A 23,718-nucleotide genomic window follows, 5' to 3' on the forward strand; every position below is an offset into this window, starting at 1 on the left:
TAAATCTAAAGCACAAGAATACAAAAAAATAGTAGACACACATTACAACACAAACCAAATGAAGAATCATAGAACTTATACTAATGTCAGACAAAAGTCAGAGACAAAAGCCACTGTTTAGATAAAAATGGTCATTTAATGGTATAAATCCTGGGACTGGAGAGATGGCTCAGCGGTTAAGAACACTGGTTGTTCTTGCAGAAGACACAGATTCGAATCTCAGCACCCACATGGCAGCTAACAACTGTCTGTAATGCCAGTTCCAGGGGATCCGACAGCCTCTTCTGACTTCAGCCTCTTCTGACCTCCGCGAGCATTGCATGACACAGGTGCACTTACCTATACCCAGGCAATACATGCATACGCATAAAATTAAAAAATAAATAGAAATGGTATAAACCCTATACTGAAGTTTTTGAAAAAAAATCTAACAATATTAAGCTAACACAATTATAGGTTTTAACAACCAGAATTAAAAGCTTAACAAATTCATGATGAGTTATTTAACATATTTTCTTAGTAAACACAGCCAAGTAAGTAAAAAGTTAACTATAAAAGAACACAGAAACCTCAAAGTAATTAGAGTGAATACTACAAAAAGTACATGGCAGACCAGAAAGCAAGCCCTAATAATGCCAAGAATCAGTATTTTTTTTTAACTTTAAACATTTCAATATTTTTGCATATGTGTGAGGGTATATATGTGCTACAGCATGTGTGTGGAAGGCAAAGGACAACTTGCAAGAATCAGTTCTCTCCTTCCACCATGTGGATTCCACTGATCAAACTCAAGTCACCATCAAGTCTGATAACAAACACCTTTACCCACTGAATCATATTGCCAAGCCCAAAGAACCAGTTTTATACAAGCTCCATTTTTGAACACCAACTTCAAAAGGAAAATAGATTAAAAAAAAAAATTTATGCATACTTGAAAATTCTTACATCTTTTAAGTCTTTAAAAAATGATACTGAGGGGTGGCTCAGTGGTTAAGAACACCGGCTGCTCTTGCAGAGGACCTGTGTTCAATTACCAGCACCCACATGGCACCTAACAACTGTCTGTAACTCCAGTCCCAAGGGATTGACGGCCTCTTCTGACCTCCGTGGGCACTGGACAACACAGGTGCACTTATACACGTGGTAGGCAATATACTCATACTCATAAAATAAAAATAATATTTTTTAAAATGATACTGAAATCAGAAGATTTTTCTATGAATGTAATAAAAATGTTAAGTACAGGCCCTCCAAAGTATTTAAATTTTTCATATGTGGAATTACAAAGAAAAAGTTAAGATGCAATGTGCTTGTTAACCAACTCAACACAACAATTAAGAGCTGATTCTTTTATAGGAAAACTGGTAAATGTTGGATTTGAAAGTCATTGTGGCATACCACCTGTTATCTCAGCATCTAAGGCTAAAGCAGGATGATGAGATTGAGGCCAGAATGGGATACACAGGAGATCATGTCTGAAAAACCAAGTAAATCAAAGTATAAACATCATCTTTAAAATGGAATAAAAGAGCTCTAAATGAGAATATGCCAGTCTAAAAGATTAAGACAAAAACGGGCAACTTTTTAAAAGGCAGTGTCAATGAGAAACATTTACATGTAGGATAAATTTCATAAGCATGACCAACAAGACTTACTGATGGATTAGATCAGAGGTAAGGAAGAGAAGTATGGAGCTGGAAGGATGGCTCAGTGAGCAAAGGTACTTACTGTGCAACCCTGGAGATCTGAATTCAATCCCCAAACCCACATAAAGGAAGGAGAGAATCAATTCCACAAAGCTGTCCTCTGACCTCCATACACATGCTGTGAAAGGAACCCCAACACATGCACACACTTCATGCACACCCATACACAATACACATACATACAGGTATACACAATTATTTTGAAAAGAAACACCATGGCACCCTACCCTCTAAAAAATGGGGAAAGTCTGGGGCAGGCAAAGAAACAGGAGTTATCTAAATTTAGGATGTTTATGAGTAGGGGGCTGGAGAGATGGCTTGGCAATTAAGAGCACTGGCTGTCTTCCAGAAGACCCAGATCTGGTTTCCAGCACCATCCTAACAACTCCAGTTCCAGGTGATCTGACACCCTTTTCTGGCCTCCTCAGGCACTGAATGACACAACTGCACTTACATACATGCAGGCAATACACTCATACACATTAAAAACAATCCTGTCTTTTTGAGATAGCATCTCCCTGCAGTATCAGCTGTAGACCAGGCCTGAACTCAAGAGAGCAGCCTGCCTGTGCCTCCCAAGTGCTGGGATTAAAAGTGTACATCACCCTGCCCAGCTATAGATTTTGTTTTTAAAGATATTCATGAGTAACTGAGGCTATCACAGAATAGATGGGTCTGGAGATAAGAGGGACACAAATTTGTTACTAATGTCCATCAAAACTTGAGACTCAAATCTAAAGATCCGTTTCTTTCAAAACAGTAACAGGGTTGCGGAGATGGCTCAAGTGGGCAAAGTGCTTGCTGTTTAAGGGTAAAGACCGGAGTTTCCGGAATCCACATAAAGCCAGACATGAGTCTATCTGTAATCCCTGAGATGAGCTAGGAGAATACCTGGAAGCTGGCAGGAGAGCTAGTCTGGTATATGTAATGGTTAAGCAATACTAGACACGAGGTCCACTAGACACAAGGTCCAAGGTGATGACTGCCACATGAAAACTGTCCTAACCTCAATGCACACAGGTACCCACAAACATGCACATATGCACATACACTACACATATACACAGAAAGATTTTTTTAAAAACCCACACTTACACTACCAAAAGGGTATGTGCCTTATACTTTTAATATTAAGTACACATTATTCAAATACAGTGAGGTATTTACAGTGAGGCTATCAACTACAGATCAGCATAAACAAGAGGCTAAGAAATGATAGGCTATCAATGACCTCACTGATTCCTGCTGATATAAAATGAGGAATGCATTATACAACTGGCATCATAATTAAACTGCTACTGAGAGCTAAAAGAGATTAAGGAAAGCTGCATTACAAAGGACAACCATCCAGTGCACCTGGTGGAGGACTAAGTACCTACTGATAAGGCAGAAAAGGACACTTAGACACACTTTTAGGACAGAATCTACAGTGATTCAGAAAATGCAATGTTTACCTTCTTTTTTTTTAAAATGTGTATTTGTGTATTGCCTGCATGTAGGTAAGTGCACCCGTGTCGTGCAATGCCCGCGGAGGTCCAAAGAGGCTGTCAGATCCCCTGGGACTGGATTTATGGACAACTGTTAGCTGCCATGTGGGTGCTGGGATTCGAACCCAGGTCTTCTGCAAGAACAACCAGTAAACCATATATATATACACATTTCAAAAAAAAAACGTAGGACAGGGACAGTAAGAGATGGATTAAAAACTTCAGCCATGGGCTGGAGAAATGGCTCAGCAGATAGGGACACTTGCCACTCTTCCATAGGACCTGGAGTCAATTCCCAGCATCTACATGGCAGCTAACAACTATCTATAACTCCAGTTCCAGAGATCCAACACCCTCTTCCAGCCTTTGCACAACATGGGTGTACTTACACACATGCAAGAAAAACACTCATACACATAAAAATAATTTTTTAAAAAAGCCACTCAAAAGCCTGAGCATGTGTTCACCACCTTTAATTCTACAATACCAAGGTAAGCTTCTGGCATGTTCTGTCCCAACATTGTAGCTTTTCTTTCACTTTTAGCGCAAAAGGCAAAAAAAAAGAGTGTCAAGAAAACAGACTGATTTTGTCACATGAAACAAATTCAGTCATCAGGGAAAGAACAATGCTCATGGTTTACTTGTTTTTGAGGCATGGTCTCCCTGTATCGCCAGCTGGCCTGGAATTTGATATGTAGACCAGGCTGGCTTTGATCTCACAGATCTGCCTACCTCTGCCTCCAGACTGCTGGGATTAAAGGTGTGATATGGCCAAGTATTATGCTTTTGAAAAAAGAGGTTGTTTTGAACTTTCTTAATAGGATTCTTATCCTTTTATGTACTAGTATAATAGAATCTAGAATGGCTAAGTTCTAGTGCCTAAACTTGTATTATGAAATGAAGCAATTTCAGAGATTGGTTAGCTGCCACGTGGGTGCTGGGATTCGAACCAGGGTCTTCTGCAAGAACAGCCAGTGTTCTTAACCACTGAGCCATCTCTCCAGCCCCCCCACCTTTTTTTAAAAAAAAAAAAACCTAATCACATCCAATTTGTGGGGCCCATATACACATGGGTGTGGAACCATGCACTGGAGCACAGCTGACCTACCCAGGGCCACAGTCTCAAAGAAAAGTGACTCTCCCCCAGAATCATCAACTGTCAATAGCTCCCCAGTTAGGGGTGGAGGCTCCTGAGCCCCTTCACTCTCCCAAGTACAATGCTGACTGGCTTGCTCTTGTTCAGGTAACCATACTGCTGAGCTCATGAGTGCAGCAGTCCTATCATGTCCAGAGGACACTGCTTCACTCCATTCCTCCCTGACCTCTGGCTCTTAGAATTTTTCCACTCCCTTTCAGTCTCCAGGAGCCTTGCAGAGAGGAGGTATGATACAGATTTCCCATCTGTGGCTGAGCACTCCACTGACACTTCATTCTCTGCACTTTGTTCAGCTCTGAGTTTCTGTGTTAACCACAGGTTTTTGTTTGTTTTTTTTTTAATAACAAATTTGAGGGATGAGATGGCTCAGTGGTTAAGAACACTGGTTGTTCTTGCAGAAGACCCCAGTTTGAATCCCAGCACCTACATGGTAGCTAACAACTGTCCTTAACTCCAGTCCCAGGGGATCCAATAGCCTCTTCTGACCTCCGTGGGCACTGCACAACACAGGTGCACTTACCTACAGCAGGCCATACACATACACTTAAAAAAAAATTTTTAAGTTTAAAAAAAAAATAACATAAATTTTGAGTATCTAACATTTCACTGTAGAAACAAAGTTATTCCAAACATAAATAAAAGGGAATGAAATTTTAATCTGTAGAAATACCTAACAATGTGATAATAACCTAGAAAAGTCTACAGGGTTTATTATTTATTCGTTTATTTACTTATGTACTTATTTAAAGAGATGGCCTCAAGTAGCTAGGACTGTCCTCCAACTCACTATGTAACCAAAAATGACTCTTGAGCCTCCTATTTCCATTGGAACTATAGGAATGCAATACCATACTTGACTAAATTTAGAATTTAACAGAGATTTTATTATAATTATACCTTGCTTATTTCTGAATAAGTTGTTGGGCTCTATCTCTTTCTGGGGGACTTGATAAATGTTTAAGAAGTTCAAGGACATAGTTGGCGCTAAGTTAAAAACTCACAGAAGCTGAAATGTAGTTCAGTAATGGAGTACTTGCCTGGTATGCTCAAGGCCCTGGGTTTAATGCCCAGAAGCACCAAAGGGGAAAAAAATGACAAAATATATATGGTATTAACAGCTACTGTGATAGGTTATTTCAGCTGTCAACCTAACTCAATCTAGAATCACCTCAGAAACAAGTCTTGATGAGAAACAGTCTAGATTAGCTTGATTAGTGAGCATGCCTGTGAGAGATTTTCTTAATGGTTAACTGAGGTAAGAAAATCCAGCCTAAAGGATGTTAACATCACTGCCTGAGTTGGGCCCTGAACTGATGAGAATGAGTGAGCTAAGTGCTGGCACAGAAGCACCCTCTGCTCTCTGTTCCTGACTACAGATGCAATGTGGCCGGCCAGCTCTCAGGTTGGAAGTGGGACTGTGAACTCCAGTAAGCCCTTTCTCCCCTAATTTGCTTTTGTCAGGGTATCCTGTCACAGCAACAGAAACAAAACTGACAGCTGTTAAACTAAAACCTCACACTACACTGTTTCCTGATAAGGGTTTACATAAGTAATAATAAAACAGGATCAAAATGATTCATTCAGTACTAGAATGGACAATTCTCATAAACCTAAAGAATATGCTACTACAAGGATAACTTGAATTTATACTGGACAAATATACTTAGGACTTAGTTCTTTCATTACTTCCAATTAACTAGCTTTACCACCATAAAACAGAGCATGTAAATAATTCTTCTAAAGGCAAGTTAAGATAATAAATTAAGGGGCTGGAGATGGCTCAGAGGTTAAGAATACTGGCTGTTCTTGCAGAAGACCTGGTTCGAATCCCAACATCCACATGGCAGTTATTAACTGTCTGTAACTCCAGTTCCAAGGGATCCGACAGCCTCTTCTGTCCTCTGCAGTCATTGCACGGCACAGGTGCACTTACCTAGATGCAGGCAATATACTCATACACATAAAAATAATAAAATATTTTTTAAAAGAAAGAAAAAAAAATGAAAGCAACATGTATTTGGGGGCTGGAGAGATGGCTTAACGGTTAAGAACACTGACTATTCTTGCAGAAGACCCAGGTTCGAATCCCAGCACCCACATGGCAGCTAACAACTGTCCATAATTCCAGTTCCAGGGGATCCAACAGCCTCTTCTGTCCTCCACGGGCATTGCACAACACAGGTGCACTTACCTACATGCAGGCAATACACATATACACATAAAATAAAAATAAATAAAATATTTGAAAACAAAAAGATAATACATTAGGATTGTGGGCTTGGGGTATAGCTCAGTGGTAAAAACTTACCTAGCATTGAAGAGGAAATTTCCTGTCTTCCTTCCCACCATTTCCATTTTAAGGCCCTTAGCTATGTTCCATTATAACTGTACGCTATATATAAAATAGCTGACTTACCAATTCAGACACTATCATTTCCTATTGCATTTTATGACTGGTTCCTCAAAATCAGTATTACACCTCAGTTCTTTTCCTGTTCCTATACATGAGGCCATACAGTTTTTAGTCCTTTTAGTGACTATGCTTATGACTGTAAACAATATGGCCAAGGTACTATATTTAAACAATCAACTGTATTACCTCCAGAAAAATTAAAATGTGCATGAATTTACCCTGCCTCCTCACTCTATCCCTTAATGTTCTAACTAAAATTGGGTTTTTTTGTTTGTTTTTTGAAACAGGGTCTCCCTGCAGCCCCAGCTGGCATGGAACTTGCTATATAGACCAAGCTAGCCTCTATCTCACAGAGATCTGTCTGTCTCTGCCTCACAAGAGCTGGTATTAAAGGCATGCAACATCATGCATGGCTAGCACAGAATTTGGCTAGAACTGAATTTTTTATAACTTATTTCTACAAATGGAAACCCAATAGGGAACATTTTTACACACACTGAAAGACCAAGTAAATACTACAGAGATTAGAACAAATAGGAAAAGTTCTAAGACATTCACTTTGCGAAAAGATATTCTTCAGAGCATTTACTCACTTAGCAGATACTTACTTAAAACCTATGTGCACATTTTTCTAGATAAAAGAGAAGTGCAGAGAGCAAACTCAGTCCTGTTCTCCATCAGCTTGTACTTCTGTGCTAACAAAGATCATCTAGAGTTTTTTCTTTCCCTCCCTCCCTCCCTCCCTCTCTAGATTCCTTCATCTTGCCAAGGTCAGCAGTTCCCCTAAAGGCCCATTCTGTCTGCTAGGCTTGAGTAACAAAGCAAGGCACCGAAAGTCTTGAGATGTACTACAAACCTGTCTGACTCACTGTCTCTCTGGTGAGATATTTCTTCTCATAACCAATAGCTACCAGGCATTACTTCTTCAGTTTTCTTCATTCTGCTAAAAAGCCTCTTTGATCCTTAAGAGAATGTAGTAAGTTCTTATGAAACTGAACTTCATAATGCAATTCTATACTCCCTCTACTTCACCCTTTAATAAGACTGACATTTCAGCACCCAGGGTCATAAAAGAAAAGTTTTGATTATCCTTCCTTTGCAGTGTCTATTGACTCTTCAAATGTAAGAATGTGTCCGCACCTAGGAATGAGCTAAGAGCTATACAAGGACTAACTGGCAGGCTTTCTCTTAAACGCCTCATTCTGAAGCAAAGACCTGACATTCTATATAGGCAAACAAGGATAGGCCAAGTTGACTCCTCCATAGGGCACCTTGTTGCCTGGGAAAGCAAGTTGGAGAACTCCCATTGCCAAAATAATCAGGAGGGAGAAAGTCAGTGAATAAAACAATCCAGTAATGACAAGGGAAGACAGAAGTCTTCAGCATTATAAAGGGCTCAAAAATATCAAGAAAAAGCTAGGTATGGTAAAGTATAATTGTAATTTCACCATTTGGGAGGTGAAATAAAAGAGAATCATGATGAACTGAAGCTAACCTGGGCTACATACCAAATTCAAGACCAGTTTGAAGTTCACCCTCAGATCCTGTCTCAAAAACCCAATAATGGGAATGTGGCTTAGTGTTGCAAAGCTTGCACAGTATGTGCAAAGCCAAGGGAAGAAGAAGTGAATGAAGCTAAATGGAAATTTTAAACTATGAAACATATAAAAGGACAGTAAAAAATTCTCCTCAAAAATCTGAAGTCTAGTTATTGTAAATCTTCTCAATCTAGTGAAATTGTTTTAACTATTTCAGGTCCTTTACCTAATCACAAACTATATCCTCTACTGGAGGAAAAGATGGACCCTAAATCAACTGACAAGAACAGTGGCTATGTAAGAGACTTTCTTCATTCTTAGCAAATACAACTATACTGTTTTAGAGAGAGGGCTGAGTCACAATAAACACAATTACAATCAAGAGGTTGCAAAAAACATAACGTAATTGCAGAAGGTCAACAACAGGTAATTCTGGACAAAGGGTATGTGCACTGTACAAACTATTTCCTCCAAGTAAACTTAAATTACAGACAAAAAAGGTGAAGAAAGAAAAGCTTCACCCACACTCTTGACTGTGCTATCATCGGGTCATTCTGCTCAAGGATTAGTGTGCCACTGTTAATTTGGCCATTTCCCTACGGGGGACATTTGGATTGTTCCAGTGTTCTGCTATTCTGACTGTGTCCCCAGTAACATTCTTACACTTACTATTTGAGTATCTGAGGCTTTTAAGGTATATATTCCTGAGTTATAAAAATAAATAAAATCCAATGTATAAGAAAAATCAGTGTTTCCAGTTCTCAATTGTTTAAGGTATTGTTTCTTTACTATCTTTCCAACATTTGATACTATCAAACACCTTTAATTTTTTTTAATTTTATTTATTTGTTTGTTTGTTTATTTATTTATTTGGGAGAATACACGTGCCATAGTGCACATGCGGAGATCAGAGGACAACCTGAGGGGTCAGTTCTCTTTTTCTACCATATGGATCCCCGGGATCAAACTCATGCGGTCTGTCTGACTTAACAGCAAAAGCCCCAAGCCCCTGCAGTCATCTTTTGGCAATAGTAATTCATATAGTCCAGACTGGTCTTAAACACTCTATGTACTCAAAGATGACCTTGAACTTCTGATTCTCCTAACTCTGTCTCCTAAGTGCTGGAATTACAGGTGTGCACTACGATACCTGGCATCAGTATATGTGCTTTTTTTTTTTTTTTGGTCTTTTTTGAGACAGGGTCTCCCTCCCTGTAGCCCCAGCTGTCCTGGAACTCACTATGTAGACCAGGTTGGCCTTGAACTCACAGGGATCCACCTGCCTCTGCCTCCCAAGTGCTGGGATTAAAGGTGTGCGCCAGCTATATGTTCTTTTCTAAAAAATAATTTTATTACTATTTTTTTATGTGTATGAGTGTACTGCCTGCATGTGTTTCAGGGCACCCATGTCGTACAATGCTGCAGAGGTCAGAAGAAGGCATCAGAATCCCTAGAACTGGAGCTACAGATGGTTGTCAACCACCATGTGGGTGCCAGGAACTGAACCTGGGTTCTCTGCAAGAGCAGTCAGAGCTCTTAGCTGCTAAGCCATCTCTCCAGCCCCAGTATATGTTCTTAATATTTGGTCAGTTATGTTTAAATTTCTTAAAACTTTACAGAAAAATAGCTCTTCAAATTTTCTTTACCCTTATGCAGACGATGGTGATTAACAGAGACCTACAATTAGCCAATGTACAGAGAATAAAAGGCCGTAGAGTGCTTATTCCTGACTAGGACAGCTATTTCAAGCTTCCAAGGCTCAGGGATCAATGCAGAAAAGAAGTTTTGAGATTTTTCAGTTACAAATATTAGAAAGACATAATGATTTACAATTACTTTTATTAAAACAAATTCTAAAACCTGAGCATTCAGTGGGGGTGGGGTGGGATGAAGCATGGATGGGGGAGGGGGTCTGGATTTTAGTGGGAAATGTATGAAATTTAAAAAGCTCAATAAAATAAATTAAAATTTATTAAATAAAATAAAAGAAATCTTAACAAAAGGCCATTCATTTGTGGTCACACAAGATGTAGACAGGGAGCACATTCTCCTTCATTGACATAGACACCAAAGTTTTCTGAAACTATACTGAAAAGCTCAAGTGCAAACACAAGCATTTCACAGAGGAGATACACTATGAAAAACCTACATATTCTACCATGACAAGGGTTAATAGAACCTGGAAAAAAACTAGGCAAGGATATATGATACCTCATGAGCCAACCAGTTACTATAAAAAGACTGGAAAACTGATTTCTTAATGGTTTCAAACTCAAATACTTAGCAGTATTCATAATACTGGTGTTCTTTTTTATCAACTCTCCTCAGGCTATGAGTGACTAAACTTATAGCATGAGTCTCCCATTCCTATCATTTACTATCAATAAGGGTATATGCAACCAGCATCAGGAATTATGAGGCGGCAGGGCACAGTACCTATTCTGGAGCAAATACCTGATCTAAATGATACTTGACTTGAGAAGGGTTCCTTCTTTCCCCAAATAAACCCAGTCACAATCAGTAGCCACCAGAGGCATGGTGGAAGGATGTAAATACAAAAGACATAAGGAGGCAGCTTGTGAAGATGACAGAACTCTTCTGTGTCCTAACTATGAGGGTGGTTATGCCAATCCACCCATGTTAAGACTGAAAGCTCCACACCCTGAAGTGAACTTTATCGAATGATTAAAAAACAATTTAAGGGCATATGCATATACTTATGAGTTTTATTCTCCCCCATATTAGATACAACCAAACTATCTTTCAAAAGTTGGGTAAACGCAGCAGTGTATACACACAATGGGGTAGTAAATGAAGAGAGCAGAGCTGATACAGCATAAACTGCAAAAGATTTTATGCTGGGGCCAGTTTAGAAAGCTTATACTGGGCTGGAGAGATGGCTCAGCGGTTATGAACACTGACTGTTCCTGCGGAAGACCTGGATTCAAATCCCAGCACCCACATGGCAGCTAACAACTGTCTGTAACTCCAGTTCCAGGGGATCTGCCAGCCTGTTCTGTCCTCCATGGGCATTGCCTGACATGGGTGCACTTACATACATGCAGGCATAACACTCATACACATAAAATAAAAATAATAAATAAAATTTAAAAAAAGAAAGCTTATACTTCTCCATAACATAAAACTAGCTTAAAGCAAAGCCTACAATATTTTAAGTGAAAAAACTGTCAAGAATTCTAGGTCCAGCAAAACTCCTATTCACATATGATAGCCAAAAGACTCATTTTTACTCTAGAAGGGCTTTTGCAAAATCCATTACTAAGGCTGGGCATGGTGGAGCATACCTTTAACGTATGTAGACCTCCGTGAGTTTGAGAGGAGGTCTCTCCTCCATGAGAGAGGCAGGTAGACCTCTGTGAGTTTGAGGTCAGCCTGATCTACACAGTGAGTACCAGACCAGCCAGGACTATGTACACCCTGTCTCAAAAAATAAAAACAAAACAAAAAAAGTATTACTAAACTACACTTAAAGTATGAGTAGGTAATGATGAAACAACATAAATGTAAAAATTAACATTTTTCTGGAGCTGGAAAGATGGTTAAGAGCAGAGCACCTGGGTTTAGGTCCCAGTACCCACAAGTTGGCTAACATCTATAACTTCAGTTCCAAGATATCTAATACCTCTTCTGGCCTCTGCAGGCAGTACACACACGGGTGCACTTGCATACATGCAGGCAAAACACTCAGACACATAAAATAAAAATAAATTAAAAAAAAATCAATGTGCCTCTGTTGTGTATAAAGTAATACACGGAGGTACATCTGTCATAAAGATCTCTGAGGTAACTAGATATGAAAACACTAAAACTGGGACTAATTTTCAGACTGGGTAAAAAGAGGTAAGAAGACATATAAGGCTGTCTCCTGGGTAGTGGAAAAAACTGGTAAAATATTTCCTTGCCATTTACCTTTTTCTCCTAGACAATCTCATCCACCTTCAAAAGTCAGCTGTTTAAGAACAGAAAGCTACCAAGTCTGACTCACCATCTCTCTTAATTGCTTAAATCAAGGCAGTTATTGTAAAACTAAGCACATGCCAAAATGGTATCTTTACCTGCATCTCATCTTTGATATTCCCAATCATTTCTCCTGATGCACTATCCTGTATCCGCAATTAAAATCTGACCACTTACTCAGTCACTAAGCTCAAAAACTCACTAGCAACTTCTGATCCTATTTTCCTCACTTCCCACACTTAGCTAGGAGAAAACTTTAATTACATGCAGCAATTCATTTAAATGGTTCCACAGAGCTGCAAACAGCAATCTGCATCACTCCAAAGCAAAGTTTCTAACAATTCAATACAGCAAACACAGACATCAGTCATCCTGAGTGCTTTTCAGAAACACCTTAGTGTTAAGGTCCTTACCAAATACAGCAAGGGGTGTGTTTTTAAGAAACACTCCAAAAAATGTTTAAGAGGCTTACAGTCTGGAAACTACTATATCAACAAAATTCACTGAGTGATAATTGATAGTTTGAAGCAGTTCCTCTGCTGCACAGAACCCAAGAAGCCACAAGATATTTAAATCCACACAAAGAAATGAATCACTAACATTTTTCATCAAGTCAGTTAAGTATCTGCTTTAATATTAATTTTCCCATAGGCCCTTCCATAGTGGCGAGTATTATTTGTACTGAAAAAGTTTCTAGCTCCACCCTTGTCTGTTTTCAAAAGAAACAAATGTACTTGTGTACATTTGCTTCCTACCTACCTCTCTTCTTTTCCCATCTAAAACTAGGACAATTTTATGTCGTAGTTGAGAACAGAAAACAGCTCAAGCCTGTCTGTGATCAAATTCTGGCAATATGACACAAATATATTAAGTTCGGGAAGTCTCCCTAAACCTCACAGAAGCCGAAATAACAAAAATGAGAAAAATCAAATACTATACAATCTAATCCTAAAGGCTATGTCCTCCCAAATCTCATCTACCTTTCTAATGTCAAACCCTTACTGTTTTGTTACAAGTGCTTTAGCCTTACAAATTAAATACTACAGCTTTATATTAAAAAAAAAAAAACTCTTTCTCATAAATAAACAACAGACTTCTATTTGAAAACAATTTGCTTCAAATTTTAAATAAATTTTCTCATGAAACTAACATCTAAGACTAGTGACTAGAAGGGCTGGAGTATGTGGTAGGCTGGCTTGCTAAATATCTGCAAGGCTCTGGGTTTGCTCTCCAGAACAGGAGAAAGATGATTAATGATTACAGGTCCTAATCTGTTAAGTTTCTTTAGCAGAATTCATTTAGTTTTTGCCAATCACAAGACTCAATGGGGAATGTAAATAGGCAAGAAGCAAATTCAGTGCAAGGGTGCTCCTGGAAAGGAAAAAAGTGATTCAGAGATCCGAGTTATTTCTTAAGTTCGCTCAAAAATTGCTGTATTCATGCTTACCCTTCGCATGGCTTCCTCCTCCTCTTGACGCTTTTCATAATGTGCAAAGTCATCAAAGATTGAGGTGGTATGCTTGAAAGTTGCAATAATTTTAAGCACTTGCTTTGCTTTTTCTAGGGGTACTTCTTGAGTGTCCCTTGAATTGGTTACTGGTTTGTTGTCATTATTTTCTAAGCGAATATGTCGTAATTGGTTATTGGGAACATCTTTAACAAAGATCCATTTAACTTCAAATTTGCCCTTCCACTTATCCTGAGACCAGACACCAGCATATGCATTATAGTCCACAACAGACTTCATTTCAGCCACTCCACAAAAATGTCCACTGCCATTCACACTGAAGAGTAAATAGAGTGGACCTTTCCCATTCAGGGAACGGTAAGCTGCATCCAAACGCTTATTACCATGCTCAGTACTACACCAGATAGAGTACTTGATGGAGCGATGTATGTCATCCTCAGAGTAGCTCTTAATTATAAACACACGTCCATTTTTCAGGTTCCAATCAAAGTCTTTGGGATTATAGTTGTTTATGGCCTTTAGCTTTTCCAGCACTGGATGCACCTCTACACTAGAAGGTGAAGCACTGACAGGTACAACGCCTAAACCAAAGTTTTCACTGCCTGCTCCACTGTTCTGGTTGAAGCCAGCTCCCCTGTTCCGAGGAGCTACCCAGCGATTCTGCAGCTGCTGCTGTGGAGGCTGCACTTGGTGAGGCTGAGCCTGTGGCTGAGGTCCTTGTTGCTGCTGTGGTTGTGGTGGCTGAGGCTGCTGTTGAGGCAGTTGGCTTTGCACCAATGGCGGTGGTTGAATTAATGGCTGAGGCTGCTGGATTATAGTTTGAGGAGGCAGAACTGGTTGGGTTGGTGGAGCCTTTACCACTGACCCCTTTTCATCCCAAGTTCCAATATTCATGTTGTGTTTTATAGGAGGTGGTGGCACGGCAGAACCCCCAATTCCCACATTGCCCTTCGGTTTAAGTTTCGGTTGAGGTTTGGCAGGCTTTCTGGCAATAGCAGCCCAAGAAGTTGGTTTAGGTGCTGCACTGCTAACGGGGGGTACATTATTGGTTGCAATGCTAGTCATACCACTGCTGCTCAAGGCTGTACCTACAGTTTTTGTCACTGCAGCCGTCAGGTCACCACCAATTTTCAGTCCAGTCATGCCTTGCTCAATACTACTAATGCCAGGCACCTTACTCAAAGTATCATTGCCAAATCCAGCCTGTCCATCAGTAATAGCTCTCCCAAGAGAACTAGGTGGATAGCCGTAACTGCTACTATAAGCAGAACTTTGTGTTGATTGTCCCTGAGATCCACTTGTCCCCCATGTAGAGAAATCAGCATTACCAGGAAAAAAGTTAAATCCATGTTGACCAAGAAATGGAGGGGTATTTCCTAATGCCCCAGGCTGACTAAAAACACCGTCCGGTATATAATGATGTTCTCCATTACTCATTTGTCCGTAAGTTGTCAGATATGGCATAGGTTGGTCTCCAGCTGTGGACCATGCTGCCTCCCCAAGAGAATATGGAAATCCAATGGATGGAGCATAGTAACTAGGCATATATGGATCTGACATTGGTGGATAGCTGTTACTCTGCAAAACAGAAGACCACAATCAGTAGTGCAATGTTCTCTTAAAAGGAGAGGAGAAAGACAGATGAAATATTAAAATTTTAAATAAATGAAAGAGATGTACCTATTCTACCCACCTCCTTTTGAGACAGTCTTGCAGCATAGCTGGCCGCAAATTCACTATACAGCACAGACTGGCCTCAAACTCACAATCCTCCTGCCATTTTGTCAAGCTATAGATGAGTAATATTAAACACTTATTGTAGATTGTTCATGGAGTCTTTAGGGGGGAAGTATAAGAGTACAATAGGAATTATTTTTAGTACAATAGTAATTACTTTTGTCTAAAGTGTCAAGTCTTCTGTCCCAACTTAAAAATACAATTTTTATAAAATGCTAGTAAGTTTGCAGGCACAAAATTGTAACATAGAAGCAGCTGTATTTTAAGCAATGTCACATAGAGGAATTAGATTGCAGTATGACAGAATCCAGTTCACCACCAGTTTAAGAAAAAACAAAATGGAGAAATGCTACATTCTAGGAAGAAAAAAAACTCAATGTTATGCCTCTACCAAAATGCAACACTGTTTTGCTCTGCCGTATTTTGAAAAGGAAATTCAACAAAATACACCCTTTATCTTAATGCTGCTTCCAGAAGTCACAGGTTATTAAACGAAAATTTCACTGCCAAGTATGGGGTACCTCTTTATGAGCTGTTGATCACGAGGCCCCAGAGGATCCCAAAATACAGCTGTCATGTCTTCGTTGCCCACCAAAACTAGGTAAGACCCTACTGTTGAAGACACCACATGCTTTGATTGTAGCACACAGAGAAATCAAGCTGAAAATGAACTAGAAGCTTCCTCCCTGCTGGCTAGCTTTCACAGTGTCATAAAGGCATTGAGGCTGCTGAGGGAGAAAAGTTTATCCAGATGTGGACCCCATAAAGCTATACCAATCTGCCAGGCAAGAAGTGTCCACCAGTGCAGTATGGTGTGAGCATTATGGATGTAAACAGCTTTCTGCTTAGACTGAGGCACACTCTACAGGAGAAATTCCTGCCTGGCACTGTATACCTGATAGAAAGCTCATGGCTAGGGAGAGCACAGGCCCTAAGGGGAACCTATTACTGCTGCTTTAACTGGACACCATGTCAAACTGTTTGTACTCATATACTTATGCTACACACTTAAAACTTCCTGTTCTTGTTCTGGTGAAACAAAGTCTCACAATACAGCCAAAGCTGGTTCTGTTTCGCCATGTACTCAGCCTGGCCTCAGCAACACTGGGGTCCTCCCAAGTGCTGAGATTATAGTTATGAACACCACCATTCTTTTAGTTTTCTTGATCAGAAATTTTTCAACTTAGAAAACATAAATCTCTTAAAATTTTTTGGAAAATTACAATTAAAATCAAACTTCATTTGACTATTAAATATCTGTACGTGTAGGCATTTTCCAAAATTCAAGACATGAATACCCCAAATTTCTGCAAGCCAATATAAAAAATATTAATGATTTCTCTGAAATCTAAAAAAATTACAAATAAATTTTAAAAATATTCAGAATGTCCCTTGAAAATGTATTTTGAAATGATTCTGATTCTCTAAATACAATGAAAGTTAACTTAAAAACAGAGACTACAACTCTTTAAAGTAAAAGAAAAATCTGATCAAATTTCTCAATCTTTGCTCTTAGGTCTGTTTTTTTAATATTTTGTTATTTTTATTTTATGTGTGTATTGCCTGCATGTATGTAAATGCATCCCTGTCATGCAATGCCGGTGGAGGCCAGAAGGCGTTAGATCCCCTGGAACTGGAATAAGTTGTTAGCCACCATGTGGATGCTGGGAACTGAACCCAGGTCCTCTGCAAAGGCAGCCAGTGCTCTTCACTACTGAGCCAACTCTCCAGCCCCATAGATCTGGGTTTTTTTTTTTGGGGGGGGGGGGTCTTTTTGAGACAGGGTCTCCCTATAGCCCCAGCTGTCCTGGAACTCACTATGTAGACCTGGCTGGCCTTGAACTCACAGAGATCTGCCTGCCTCTGCCTCCCCAGTGCTGGGATTAAAGGTGTGAACCACCAACGCCCGGCAGGTCTGGTTTTGTGTCGCATTAGAACAGAACTTTAGAATTTGAAGAATCACCCTCCCACAAAGATGTGGTTTTTGTTCCCTGTCCCTGGACACATAAAATTTGGAAGCAAAGAAAGGCAGATTTGGAGAAATCTGGGGCCAGCTTGCTCCCCACAGGCTTGAGATGAACCATGGCACAGAGAAGCCGTGGCTATGATGGTGTCTGACCCCTCCCAGGAAGGAGGTTATTTAGAGATTATTAAAGGAAGGAGTGGCTTCTGAGAAAAATCTGTAATAAAAAGGTAGTAGAGCACTGAGGGTTGTCCAAAGGTGGTTGAAGACTGTTAGGTCTCCCCTGTGAGGCATTTTTGACAGACAGGAAAAAAAAAAAAGAATTTGTAGAATTATTCAATGTGGAAAAAAATGTAACTAGTCCATATTGTCTCACAAGATCAATACCATTAAGGTTGACTTTTTTGTTTTTAAACTTAATTTATACAAGTAGATACTAAGTTTCCTGGAATAAGATTCTTAGTTCATGCCTGTTTTCACTGTTGGATTCTTCAAACTATTCTGTGGAGCCCCTCCCCGATCCCAAAGAGTTTATCAAAGGCTGGGGGACATTAATTCAGTGGCACAGCATTTACCTAGGATGTAAGAAACCCTGGTGTTCAAGCTCTAGCCCACGAAAAAAAAAAAAAAAAATAACAAAAATAACAAAATTTGTGACAGTAACATCACAGATACTACCTGGTACTCATTTTCAATATTTTAAACTTATCATTAAAAACATAAGTATTTTACTACTATGTCTGCTGTGTGTGTGTGTGTGTGTGTGTGTGTGTTTGTGTACAGGCACACATGCAAGGTATGCCAGATCGTTCTACCACTAAGCCCCTAATCAACTATTATTTGTGACATAAATAATATGTCCCAACTGTTGCCATCTGCTCACTGTCTATAACCTAATACAATATTCTGTCTTTTAAAATGATTCTGATTCTCTGATTCTTCAGAACCACATAAGGGCTGCAACTCTATTATACTAACTCTGACAAAGACCTGCTTAATATGTCACTTGTTACCACCTAAAGAAAAAACACTGAGGGGTTGCGGAGAGAGCTCAGTTGGTAGAGTGCATGCACAAAGTGCTGGGTTAGATCTCCAGCACCACATAAATTGGAAGTGCTAATGCACACTTACTATCCCAGAATTCAGGAGACAAGGCAGGACCAGAAATTCAAGACCATCTTTAGCAACATTTCGAGTTTGAGCCAACGTGGGAAATGTGAGACGTTGTCTCGAAAAAACAAGGGGGGCTGGACAAATCGGTCAACAGTTAACAGCGTTAGCTGTTCTTGCGGAGGACCCAGGTTTGGATCCCAGAGCTCACATGAAAGCTACCAACTGTATTTAACTCCAGTTCCAGGGGATCTGACACCCTCTTCTAGCCTCCACATGCACTGCACGACAGGGGTGTACTTACATACATGCAGGCAATACACTCACAAACAAAATTAAAATATAGAAAAAAAAAAAAAAACTGGGGGTGGTCTTTAAACCCAGCACTAGGGAGGCAGAGACAGGTGGATCTCTGTGAGTTCACGGCCAGCCAGGCCTACACAGTGAGATCCTGTCTCAAAACACAAATGGTCTGGAGAGACAGCTTAGTGCTCTGGCAGAGTGCCTGGGTTCAGCTCTTGGCACCCACATGACGGCTAACAACTGATTCCAGGGGATCCAATGCACTCTTCTGAATTCCGCTTACATACAATAAATGCATGTAATACATTCATACAAATAAAATAAAAATAAAAGCCAGGCGTGGTGGCGCATGCCTCTAATCCCAGTACTCAGGAGGCAGAAGCAGGTGGATCCTCTGTGAGTTCGAGGCCAGCCTGGTCTACAGAGCGAGTTCCAGGCAGCTGAAGCTACAGGGAGACCCTGTCTCAAAAAGACCAAAAATAAATAAATGAATGAATGAAAAAAAAAGGAAAAGATTAAGTAAGGGAGGTGGGAAACAGATGGTGATGAATACATAGGAACAGCAGGAGGGACTGCTAAGGAGAAAAAAACAAACTAGCTGGGAAGAAGGGGCGGAGACAACATGGGAGGAAAACACATTGAGAGTAGAGTGTGATGACACCTCTGTACAAAGGTGAAGGGCCAAGGTGAAGCCCATTACAAACGGAAACTACAGTTAACATCTATTATTCATTTCCAAATGGTTAATTGTAAAAATTCAAGTGTTTACACATCGAAAATGTGGAAAAATATTTGTGACAATAGTTTAACTAGCTTGATATCTCCACAAACTGTAACACTACTTTAAACTCTTAATAAATGTGTGCAATTGAAAGCCTTTAATCCCAGTAACTTAGGAGGCAGAGGCAGGCAGAACTCTGTGAGTTCAAGCCCAGGCAGGTCTCCACAGCAAATCCAGGCCAGCTGGAACCACAGGGAGATCTTGTCTCAGGAAAAAAAAAAAAAAAACTATCACAGCACTCATGCTAAAAACACTCTGTAGGAAGGGGTTGGTGGATCTCTGTGAGTTCAAGGCCAGCCACTCTGCATAGCAAGCTCCAGACCAGCCCAAGCTGCATAGTGAGAATCAGACTCAAAGAAAATTTAAGCCTATATGGCAACATGGGAGGTGGGGCACTCAAGAGAAATGCAAGACTCAGTGTCCTTATTGCTTGCAAGCAATGCCCATGCCAGAGAGAGAGGGGAAAAAAACAGTACTTCTACAAGAAAAATAAAAACTACTTTCCATTAAGAACCTGAGGCAGGGGCTGGAGAGATGGCTCAGTGGTTAAGAGCACTAGCTGCTCTTATAGGAGACCTGGATTCGGTTCCCAGCACCCACATGGTGGCTAACAGCCATTTGTGACTCAACTTCCATGGGATCTTTTTGACACAGAGTTTCCCTGTAGCCCCAGCTGTCCTGGAACTCATTATGTAGACAGGCTGGCCTTGACCTCACAGAGATCCACCTGCCTGTGCCTCCCAAGTGCTGAGATTAAAGGTGTGCGCCATGATGCCCAGCTCAATAAATGTTTTTAAAAAAGAACCTGTAGTACTTCAAAAACTCCTGACTTCCAAACACAGAATGATGGCACACTTGCTTAGCATACCCAAGACCCTGGGTTCAAACCCCAGTACTGGCAAAACACCAAAAAGTATTAAATATTAAAGTTTAAAGAATTACTTTCACTTTTATGTGTATGTGCCTGCATGAGTTTATGTGTACCACATGAGCAATAGAACCCACAGAGGCCAGAAGAGGGTACTGGAACCCTTGGAAATGGAGTTACAGGCAGTTATGAGCCACCATGCAGGTGGAGTACTGGGAACAAAAGCCAGGTCCTCTGCAAGGGCAGTACATTGATTCTAACTGCTAAGTCTCTCTAGCCCCCTAAATCTAAAATTTCAAATCTTTCCACTTATAGGGCACAATAAAGTTTTTATCCCAAAGTAACATGAATTCATTTATTGCTCATATTCTCTAAAAAATAACTTAAGGGGTCCAGGCAATAGTGAAGCACACCTGTAATTCCAGTATTCAGGAGGCTGAGGCAGGAAAATCATGAACTCAAGGCCAGCCCGAGTTACATAGTGAGATACTGTTTCAGTAACAAAACAAAAAATACCAAAAAATACTGGTGTTCTGGGATTTGGAAGATACAGCTTGGTGGTAGAGTATCTGTTTTAAACATGTACAGTGCTGGTTTCAATTCCCACCACACACAAAACAAGACGTTTAGTAATTGTTTTCAAACACTTTTACAAGTGAAATCTGGTAAAGAATTAAAATATACAGGACAAACACAAAAGCAGACAGTTGTCACACAGGTGGGATACAGAAAGCTCTCCCCTGGTGTCTTCTATGTAGCTCCTGAAGAAACTACAGAATGCCAGAGATCCTGACAAAAGCTACTCTTGAGAAAAACCCTTCTAAGCCACAAATATGAAGTGAAGTACATGTTACCAAATAGGACAAGTAAGACAACTCCTATGGGCAGCAATTCCAAGTTGTCTTTTACAGTACAGTAAAGCTCCTTAAGAAAATTTATCTGATAATGGAAACCATTTTTTTAGATAGCATCTCACTCTGTACCTCAAGCTCCCTAGAACTCAGGATCCTCCTTCAGCCTCTTGAGTGCTGAGATTTTGGCATACAGGCATGCACTACCATACTGTGTTCTTTGGAAGTCATTTTAAGAAGAATTTTTACATTTTGTAGTACTAAAATTCCTCACAGAAGGTGGGAAACAGCACCATAAAGTATGTTAACTGGTGATATGAGGCAAAATATTTTTTTAATTATATTTAAAACTTGCACTATATTCCACAACAATAATGATCTACTTTTCAGGGAAATATATATATTTTTTTTCTTTTTTGTCTTTTTGAGACAGGGTCTCCCTGCAGTCCCAGCTAACCTGAACTCACTATGTAGACTAGGCTGACCTTGAAAAACTCACGATCCTCCTGCCTCTGCCTCTGCCTCCCAAGTGCTGGGATTAAAGGCATGTGCCACCACGCCCAGCTAGGGAAATATTCTTTAACAACTAAGGTACAAAAATTTGTCACCGAGTTCATATAGTTACATAAACTTGAAATCAGTTTTCTCATTCTTTCAAGAGCAGCTCAGCACTAACATATTCTATCACAGATTTTATTCTTCCTCATTTACTTTATTCCTCTCCAATGTGTGCTAGGAATGTAACTCAACAGAAAGAGAAGAGTAGCTCACCAGAAGGAACAAGAGGCTGAGGATAACCACACCTACAACTACAAAGGAATTCTACATTCTACAAACCAGAACTTTTGTTCTGACTGCACTGCTCAGCTCCATGGAATATTTAGTTCCTTTTTCTTTCAGTTTTAAAAATGTAAATTAGATTGGGCATAATGTTACACATCTTTGATCCCAGCACTGGGAAGGCAGAGGCAGGCAGATCTCTGAGTTTCAGGCCAGTGAGGCCTACATTGTGAGTTCCAAGTCAGCTAGGGCTACGTAGACTCTGTCTCAAAAAAAAAAGAAAAAAAAAAATTAAAAACACCAAACACACACACTCACACACAAATAAACCTAACTTAAGACTTCAGGGTATATTTTTCATTCCTTTTTTTAAGTGAATATTCTCTGTAATAAAACTGATGAATGCTGAAACTCTATTTCAAAATTTGTTTCTAGCAATGACACATTTTTAATGATAGACATGACTGCAAAAATGGTATGCAAAAAAATGGTATGCAGCTATCAAGTACCACTATTTTACTGTTTTGGGGGTTTTTTCGGTCTTTTTGAGACAGGGTCTCCCTGTAGCCCCAGCTGTCCTGGAACTCACTATGTAGACCAGGCTGGCCTTGAACTCAGAGATCCTCCTGCCTCTGCCTCTGCCTCCCTGGGATTAAAGGCGTGCGCCACCACGCCCAGCTATTTCACTGTTTTTTAATGTTTAACTTATAAACAAATTCTCAAAAGCTTCAAAGGGCTGGGCTGTATATATACTATGCATATATGTCATAGATTGAACTCTCAGAACTTGGGGAGAAGTTACCAGTTATCAATCTCCAAGTCCACAATAAAGAAGTTTTTATGACGTTCTTAATTCCACTCTCTACTACTACCAAATTATATTAAAACTTGCAGTAATTGTTAATGAAATTCAAATTGGAAGGCCTAAAATAAGAAATAAAACATTTGTGGCTGAAGTAATTAAGAGCACGAGTTGCTCTTGCAGAGGACCCAGGTTCAATTCCCAGCACCCACGTGGCAGCTAACAACCATTCATAACTCCAGTTCCATAATATCCAACGTCCTCTGCTGGCCTCAGTGGGTACCACACAACACGGGTACACTTATATACAAACAGGCAAAACTCATAGACATGATAAATTTTTAAAAAATACAACACTTAACCAAAATTCAGAGCACAAACTAATCCCTATCCACGTAAAAATTTCTAGCTGTTGGGTGTGGTGGTGCACATCTTTAGTTCCAGCCCTCTCGGGAGGCAGCAACAGAAGGGTCTCTGTGAGTTCAAGGCTGACCTGGTCTACACAGGAAGTTCAGATCCGTCCATGTAAAAATTTCTAGCTGTTGGGTGTGGTGGTGCACATCTTTTAGTTCCAGCCCTCTCGGGAGGCAGCAACAGGAGGGTCTCTGTGAGTTCAAGGCTGACCTGGTCTACACAGGAAGTTCAGATCAGCTAGGACTACACACTGAGAACCTATCTCAAAAAAATAAGTTTCTAGCTAAGCCTTCTAATTTGCTACAATTATAAATGCACAACTGCAATAGTAAAGGATTAAACTACTTTAATATTGAAAACTTC

At 40.0% G+C, this 23,718-nt stretch overlaps 1 protein-coding gene and 1 non-coding gene across 2 annotated transcripts in view; one reads left to right on the top strand and one right to left on the bottom strand.

Annotated features, from left to right (window-relative positions):
* The window catches only part of Ythdf3 (YTH N6-methyladenosine RNA binding protein 3), a gene marked incomplete in the record, with an annotated part of 34,796 nt that overhangs the window by 4,144 nt on the left and 6,934 nt on the right, over nt 1–23,718 (bottom strand). The window contains 1 exon segment of the mRNA XM_017799227.2: nt 13,726–15,324. Coding sequence (XP_017654716.1) covers nt 13,726–15,324 — 1,599 coding nt within the window.
* LOC115071143 lies at nt 17,446–17,576 on the top strand. Its single transcript, XR_003850253.1, has one exon. It is a non-coding gene; the product is annotated as a small nucleolar RNA SNORA38 (small nucleolar RNA).

Source organism: Nannospalax galili, unplaced genomic scaffold (assembly GCF_000622305.1).
Source record: "Nannospalax galili isolate Female #2095 unplaced genomic scaffold, S.galili_v1.0 scaffold397, whole genome shotgun sequence".
Lineage (NCBI taxonomy): Eukaryota > Metazoa > Chordata > Mammalia > Rodentia > Spalacidae > Nannospalax > Nannospalax galili.